Raw genomic sequence first — 9,040 nt, forward strand, 5'->3', positions numbered from 1 at the left:
TTTTTTTTTTTATAATCTTTAGTTTTTACAATTATATTGTGATCGAAAACTAGATAAAATATGTTTTCACTCATATGCTAATGAAAAACTACAATTATGAAAAAATGAGGAGCGAAAAACTCTCTTGAAACTAAAAAGTGAGATGAAGAGTGAAAAGTTTAGGTTTTAAGGTTATATTGAATTTTGGATCATTTAATTAGCAATTAATGGACAAATATTACAACTTAAAGGCCCAAATCTAAATATATATCTACATCTACTTTCAAATTATTGAAAATTATTAAAACTAGTTGAAAAAGTATTTAAAAAGTAAATTATAATTAATATTTTATGTATAAAAAAGTTTGAATATTATATATATATATATATATATATATATATATATATATATATATTATGTCGGTTTGATTCGGGTTCGATTTGACTTTTTCTTTATCAACACCAAACCAAATCAAGAATGGTCAGGTTTTTTTTTCTAACGCTAAACCAATCAAATCAAATCATAAGTCGTTTTCTTTTCTCGATTTGATTTGATTCGTCGGTTCGGTTTGACTTGATTTGATCTTTAGACTCCTAATTATAGGTATGAATTCAACTGGATTCATAACTTTCAATTGTAAGCATAATTAAATTTATGTGTAAAATTTATTAAAATTATAATAATAAATATTTGACGTGAACCCATAACTTTTAGAAATATGATGGGTTCAAACTTCAATGTTAAAATTCTTAAAATTAAACCCATAAAGGTATAAATTCTCAATTTGCCTTTAGTCAATACTGTAATTTAATGAGAAAAGGCTCAAATATGTCACTGAACTATCAGAAATGACTCATTTATGTCATCCGCTAAAAGTTGGACTCATTTATGTCATCGCCGTTATAAAACTGGCTCATCCATACCATTACTTTTAACACCCAGTTTTTAGAAAACAGCTTTGCCACGTGGCAGCATATTAGAGGTCCACGTCATTTTTTTTTAAAAAAAAATTTAAATTATAAATTTCTTTTTTTATAATTTTTTTTTTTTTTTAAAATGGTATAGTATATAGATTGAAAATACAAAATTAACTGCCAGTACTAATTATTTTTACACAAGTTTGAGGTGATGTGCTAAACTATAATATAAAAATATGGCAGGAAGCATAAATGGACATGTAAGGATAAATCTTCAAACGACTTCTCAAATGTCCAAATTTTATGCCACTTTTGACCAGAGATCGAGGGTTCGACCATGGGTATGGAGAAAACTCTGTTGGGAGCGCTGCCACCTTAATGGGCGCGATCCGAATTAGTTGGGGCTTCAATGTGGACACTGGACACCGAATGAAAAACTAAAAAAAAAATATTTTTTAACCTAAGATTGAATTAATAGTGTCAATCGATATTGTCAATTATCATTATCAATGGTCAACATAATTGATTGATTTTATTTTAAACCAAAGTTTTAAATCTAAGAGGTCAAACTGCGACCAAATGAAGCAAGTAATAAGATTACTAACTTATTTGTTCAAAATTTTGGAAGCTGAAAAATACTTCTTCTTTTTTTTAAATAATTGTAAGAACATATTTAAAAAGAAATTGAGGAACTTGGCCGAAAAGCAAAAAATATTTTTGAATAACAACAAAAACAATTCTTTTTGCTGTGAGATAAAACTACAAATCATCAGCAAGTAGAAACATGAAAAAATGATCTGCCTTTATATATATATATATATATATATATATATATATAATATTCAACTTTTTATGGCCAATATACATAGATACATTAATTATATATAATAATATGCATATCATATATAAATATATTATACGTCTGTCGACAATTTTAAATTTATGTGATCGAGTCGATAGCTATTTCGGTTAATTCTTAAAAAAAATATATATATATTTATGGCGGTAGTTCTCTTTAATAGGTTAGCATTCTTTGGCTTAAAATGCTTAGCTTGCTAGGTATTTAATTATCTAATTAATTAACTACATTTTCACTAGGTGTATAGAGGAGGTCCTCATACTATAATATTAATGTCCCTTTTACCTTTGTTGCCTATTTTTTATAACCAAATCTTGTGGCTTTCGTGTTCAAGACGTAGCCTCGTTAAACAAGTATAATTCATTTAATAGTAAGATTTAAATTAAATTTGGGACATTATAAATTTAGAGTAAAAAAGAAATTAGCCATTTAGGAAGAAACAACTAGAACCATTATCCTAATAAGATGTTAAATTTCTTGTTGTTCGTCGATTTACTTAAATTTATTGTGATTCAACCATATAAAATTACTAAAATTTTATTTTTCTGAAGCATATGTTTTTTTTTTTTTTTTTTTAGAAACTCCAAGAAAACCCGCAGCCGCTACACCCTCTGCCACAGCCTCTGCCCTTTGGGTGAGCACTCTGTGGTGAGCACTGGCTAAACCCATCATTGTGTAATAGCTCGCAAACCACACAGAAGATGTAAATCACACTAGGTAAACCCGTGCGACAAGCTCGATTGAGAAAACATTAGGGGTGGATCAAACCTACAACCTCCGCTATGGAAAGTCCCCTCAAACCAACTCAACCACCCCTTGGGGCTCTAAAGCATATGTTGAGGTGGGTTATTATTTAGTTCCACTCTAAGCAAGGTTAAGAGTAAGGGATATGTACGTAAAGTTAAGAACGTATAACTGATACTTCTGTAAATTTAGGGGGCAAAATACGTATTTTCCCATTTATGATATTGATTTTTTTCATATGTTCTCTATGTGCATTTATAAATTATACAAACATTTTATGTGTGTGATTTGAATTGTGATCTCCCAGCCAAGAAACTGTTGGAGTCTCACATCGGTGGGTTAAAGGGTCCTTGGTCTCTTTATATGATCTTGGGCAATTCTCCCTTCATGAGCTAGCTTTTGATGTTGAGTTAGATCCAAAGTCCATTTCTTTATCAGAAACTTGTCCCTCATAGATATGAAATTGAATTTAGTGGCGGAGCCAGAATTTTCTTTAACAGAAATCAAAAAATGAAGAAGTAAATTCACGAAGAAGGCGAGAGGTATCAATATGTGATATATATGCATAAAAAAATATTTTTATCTAGTAATACAGTGTAATTTTTAGACGAAGGGATGTCGGTCCCTCAAGCACATGTGGCTCTGCCGCTGGTTAAATTCCCGAATGTTCATTCAAGTACTTATAGTAATTGATCATCAAAGTAATTCAACTTGGTTTATCTTTTAAAAGTCGTTCAACTTTGTCTAGGTAGCTTCCACGATCTTTTTAGCCGGAAATATATTTTCCGTTCTTTTCAATTTTTCCATATTTGGTGGTTGGTTTCGGAAAACATTTCTTGAAAATAAATTTCTTACAAATGAGAAAAATGACATTCAATAGAAATAAAAAAACAAGTCTCATAAGCGATATTTTAAGTTGATTGTCTCTTTCCTACCCACGCAATACTCCCAACCCCATCCCTTGACCATCCTACCCCTGCAACCCCCTCACCCCCCCCCCCCCCCCCCCCCTCACCCCCATCCTTTATGTCTGTGATTTGAATTGAGATCACCTGATCAAGTTGTCCCTTGAAGATATATATACAATGAAATTTTCCATTATTCACACTTCAATTTTAGTACATAAGTACATATCTGAAGGTAGTTCAAGTGGAGTTTTCAATCCAAAAAGCTGAATTGCACCTCCTTATATTTTGTTCCTTTAGAGACATCTCAAAAAAAAATTGGACTAATTCTCCATGCAAAAGAAAACTAAAATGATTTGTTATTGTGAGAAAACAAATCGTCTGTCAGGCAAAAACACACTACTAGGTAATTTTTCTCCATATTTTCGAATATTGAAGGACATAATTATTTGATACCTATGCTGACTCGTGGAAGAACCAATCAAAATGCACACAAACTGACCCAAACATCACAATTGTTTTTTTTTTTTTTAAAAAAAAAAAAAAAGAAGTCTCTTCAGAGAAGGTGTTCGTTAGGAATTAGTTGGGATATCATATTCTCCAAATTTCTATTAAATGCCCAATCGTGGACATTTTTAATCAGGAAAAAATATATATAATTTTCAAAGAATGAAGTGTTACTTTCTATAATGCCCCCACAGGTTGTAGGGGCAAGCAAGCATTGAATTGTGTAATGGTCAAGTGCCATCTTAAACCTGAGAATATAGTTGCCTATCGACAAAATTGGGCCTAAAAAGGGACTGCCTTGTTCACACTAGCATTTAATAATAGATCTAGCAACAAGTTTAATCACTATGGTGAGGTTTTAGATTATTATTATTTATTCTTTTATATGCTTTTTTCCTACACAATTTCACACCACAGAGGCAAGTAGAACAGTTGAGAATTGAGGCCTATGGATGTTAGTAAAATAAACAAGTTTTTCTTAATGGGTCATTGTTTTGGCCCCCACATTTCTGGACTTCCAATTCTTGGCCAGGATGGTCTTTATTCTCCCACGTTGGACCACAATCTTGAGTGCAATGTATAATAGAAGGAAATGTAAAAAAAAGAAATACTCCATAAGACTTGAAAATTAAATTCTGTAATGTAGAAAAAAGAACAATTCAAACAAACTTCCATTAGATTGATAGAATAAAGTTTCAAGTACAGAAAGTCAATACCCGAACCATACAATTTTCTTGCCTAAACAATTGTAAACACTTCTTAACCAAGACGTTTATTGTATGGTGCGTTCTTGACTTCCTCTTTTAAGCAAAATGAAATTTCAATAAAAGGGAAAAAAAAAAAAGAACCCACAATTTCAAAAGGGAAAAATATGCTAACCAGCCCCCAAAAAAAATGAAAAAAGATTATGAGTTGTGAAATGTAATAAAGCTGTGACAGAATCAGTAGGCAGTGGCAGAGGTAATGAAAGGAGCATTGAAAATTCCCAACTACTTCCAAACAGAAGCAGAGAGGTAATTTAAATGCTGAACTGATTTCAAAAAAAAAAAAAAAATAGGATCAAGAAGTGGTGCAATTCAAGGCAGTTTTAATTTGGTGAACAGTGCTGCCTATGAGGTTATTCACAGTGTTTACTGATTCTGGACTCATTTTTGCTGATGGTAAGCTGCTTACTAGTATTTGGAACACTACTGTTATAAGTGAACCCCCTGACCTGCCTCCTCCTATGGTACTTGCATTTGAGCTGCTGCTGCATGATGCTGCCTCCGCGTTTAGTTGTCGTCCGTCTGGTGATATTGTGAACCCTGAGGGAAGCAATGGGATATACGTGGGGTCCTCACCGCTCATTGCTATGTTGATGACCGGTACATCTACTGGGCTATACACTACTAGTGCCCCTGATGAGTCTATGCAGCTTTCTTGGAGTATCAGCATGTTGTTCTGGCTAGTGTTGTAGGCCTACAACATGTAACATTTTCGTCATACATCAAATTGCTGTTGTAATTCTAAGGATTAAAATGTACTTAATAGTATGGTTTCATCGATTTACCCGTAGCACAGAAATGCAGTTCCCTGAATGAGAGCCATTCGCAATATGTGCTACCTCCTGCACTGGATTTTGGTTGGAAAGGACATCCCACTGTAAACATAAACAAACGAATTCCTCTCAGATCAAGAATGCGTTTTCACATTAAAATAAAACGACAGGTTTAGTTACGTGTAATGAGGAATACAAATTTACAATCTGGTTAGGATAATAGTAAAACCAAGAACAGAAAGTCAAGCGAAACTTTTCTACATTTCCCCCCCTGGGCACTAAGTCAAGCAAAACTTCTCTACATTTTCTTCCTATGTACAAAGTCAAAGGAATCTACAAGAATAGTCAATTTGAACAGACCTGGGGTCGAGTCCTTTCGTCTCTGAAGAAATTGAAGACATGTTGTGGAGGAATTGGCAGCCAAATTGTGGTAGCTGCACTAATGACTACGCCATTTGGCTGGCCGGGATCAGTGCTCTTTTGGAGGGTGGCTCTAACTTCAAACTCATTCAAACCAGAAATTGTGCTCCATTGATGTCCATTAGATGGATTTACGCTAGTACAGAAATTGCGCACCATCCTTTGCGCCAGTTTCATCATGCTCCTCTTCCCTTGAGGCGATGGAATTACTGCTAACATAACGTCACATGTTAGCCCATCAATTTAAATTTCCAGTTATAGAGGGGAAAACGAACCAGTCTTGATTTAAGTTACCTCCACCGAGGTCATGAGACGGGTTGCTATTAACCATGAGACAAGCATATCTTTCACAAACTCTTTGAAGAGTGCCAACCCATCGCTCCGCTCCAAATGCCAATCCACTATGTATAAGATCTCTATATAGCCTATGAATTAAACCTTTCTCTTCCACTTCCACATGTTCCACCCAAGTAACCTATTCCATATATAAATGAAAGAAATTAGTCTCATACTAATCAGAAAATGTAAAGCTTAATCGCGACATGTAATGATTAGGACAACCTTGGAGTAACCATTGGGCATATCTAGTATCAAACATCCAGACGGAAGCCTATGAACCTTGCAAGAAGTTGAAGAATACTGATTTTCTTGAGCTATGTCATAAGAGACATCAACAATTGCCCATGACCCTTGCTCAATCTGCTGGCAAAACCTTAGGAAATAAAATTGTCGCGTTGGGACCAACGGTGAAAGCACTTGCAATTCTTCATACATCTGCATCATGTAGTCGTTTTCAGCATCAAGAAAAATAGATGTATTTCAAGGACAAGATATGATCAAATTCATCTTTGTTAAGTATATTTTTTTTCTTTACCAACTGCAATGTACTACTAGTTCTGCTGCCCATTACACCAGATGATATTACTTCGAGCGTTCTAGCCTTTGAAACAATCGTAGGAAAGAATTCCTGCCATTTATTCTACCAAATATAGAAAATGCAAAACAAGTTCAGCGAATGATCTTAAACCCAACTCTTTCAACTTGCAACAAAAAAACAGAAAGAATGTAATGTGATGAGATAAACTAACCGCGTCCATAAACACGTCAACTAATGCTAAACCATTCATGATGACAACACCTGAATCCCTGGAAGCCTCAATCCGAACATTGGGATTTTTCAAATGACTGTTAGTCCTTGGGAAAACCTGATCATAATTATCGAAATTAAGTACATCTCTGCCATCAATTGATGAGGACTTCATCCACAAAGGTTCATTGGTTTGAACCAGTCTAATGAGTTCCTCCATAGCATTACCAGCAACATCGGCCATGAGTGACTTATCCATGTCCGATAAATTCAATGTAGCATAAGCCAAACTAGGCATAGCCGACGAACTTCCAGGAAGAAGATCAAGATCAAGGTCAAGTGAACTAGGACCATGACCGATAAAACTAGACATGGACAAGTCTAGTGAAGATAGATGAATAGGTTGCACTGGTGGTAGTTGTGAAATTGGCCTCCCTATATACTTAGCAGCAATACTAGATACTTTATCAAGCTGCATGTTCACAACATAAAATGAATAACTAACTACACATCAAATAAGTGAAATTGAAAGATCAAATTAGGGAAGAAATTAAATAATTAAGTATAAATGAACCTCTTCTTTTAATTGCATGTTTTCAATTCTCAATTTTTGTTCATCGAAATATGAATCTTCATTAACTGGAGGACCTCCACATGATGGACAAATCACATTCTTCAAAGCTTCTCTAATTGCTATATTTTCACATCGAATTTTATCATTCTCTGTTCGAAGAGCACAGTTATCTGCTCTCTCATGTTGTGCCTAAAAATCGCAACGAAAAAGCAATACAACAGTTAGAGAATACTCAAAATTCCACTTTCAGAATTGCATAGAATTGTTTTTTATTCGTCATTGATGAATCATTCATTAGAATCAAATAGCAAAAACTAAACAAACCTTCATTTGAGTCCTCCTGTTTTGGAACCAAAACTTAATCTGCCGAGGAGCCAAACCTAAATCTCTACTTAACTGTAACCTCGTCTTCTCATCTGGATGTGGACATTCCTTGAAAATACTACAAACACCAAACACAAACATTAGTACTAATACCGAATTTCTCAAACAAAAAGAGAACGAAAAAGTAGTGAGAACGAAGTGAGAAAATGCAAATGCATGTCTAGTACTATTGTATATAAAATTTCAGTTTCTTACTCTTCAAGTCTTTGAATTTGATTAGCAGTGTGGCGATGATAACGTTTTTTCCTCCGTTGAGGATCGGAGGCATCATTAGGATCAGCACCACCACCACCACCACTACCACCGGTGCCACCGTACTCCATTGATAAATATTATATACTTTTTTTTTCTTTGGCCTCAACAGCTAGTGATGAATAGTAGTAGTACAAAGTACTGTGGTTGAGGAAAGTGGAGTTGAAAAAAACTCAGCTATTCCCATCAGAAAGAGAGAAACAAGAATCTTCAATTCACTAAGACCATTACTACAACCACCAATATTAAATACTACTACTGAATGGAGAAATTACCATACAGTAAAGACAACTCATCCACACACACAAGAAAAAAAATATTAATAGTAATATAGTATATAGTACTATGGTAGTAGTAATATATACTACTAGTATTAATAAATCACTAGTAACGAGGGAGAAGGAAAATGATAGAAGAGAAAAAAGGAATATGCATAAGTGAAGTTGTTATATAGCATAGTTCAACGGAAAGACCAGTGGATATTTATTTATTTGGTAACGGACGGAATATTATCAGAAATATATATTTAGTAGTAGTATTACATGAATTTAGAAAGATTAATTTGTGGAGAAAATGCTGCTTAAGATATAAGTAAGAGAGGAAATTTTGGGGGAGTTATAATTAAGAGAAAATTTGTGATGGTTATAAGGAAGAAAATTGAACAAGGCCATATGAACGAAGACAACTCAAAGGCATATAATTGGGGTGGGGGTGGGGTGGGGTGGGGGGAGTGTAATACAGAGTAAATTACTTAAATACATAATATACATAAATTTTATAGGTCTAATACATAGTCGGCTTCTTAAATTCATCAAGATATTTTATTTAAAAAGTTAAAAGTGATACCTATAATTAAAGAAGATGGTAAATTTTA

General features: G+C 33.9%; 1 protein-coding gene across 1 annotated transcript; it reads right to left on the reverse strand.

Moving 5' to 3' along the window:
• Positions 1–4,557: 4,557 nt before the first annotated feature.
• LOC107862804 (homeobox-leucine zipper protein HDG11) lies at positions 4,558–8,618 on the reverse strand. The gene is made up of 10 exons (XM_016708466.2): positions 8,110–8,618; positions 7,855–7,972; positions 7,531–7,719; positions 6,958–7,428; positions 6,744–6,848; positions 6,431–6,643; positions 6,164–6,344; positions 5,810–6,078; positions 5,462–5,551; positions 4,558–5,370 (listed from the first exon to the last, which is right to left on the reverse strand). The coding sequence occupies exons 1-10, from the start codon at positions 8,235–8,237 to the stop codon at positions 4,972–4,974; spliced, it is 2,163 nt and encodes a 720-aa protein (XP_016563952.2). The 5' UTR covers positions 8,238–8,618; the 3' UTR covers positions 4,558–4,971.
• Positions 8,619–9,040: the final 422 nt, after the last annotated feature.

This window comes from Capsicum annuum, chromosome 3 (genome assembly GCF_002878395.1).
Source record: "Capsicum annuum cultivar UCD-10X-F1 chromosome 3, UCD10Xv1.1, whole genome shotgun sequence".
Lineage (NCBI taxonomy): Eukaryota > Viridiplantae > Streptophyta > Magnoliopsida > Solanales > Solanaceae > Capsicum > Capsicum annuum.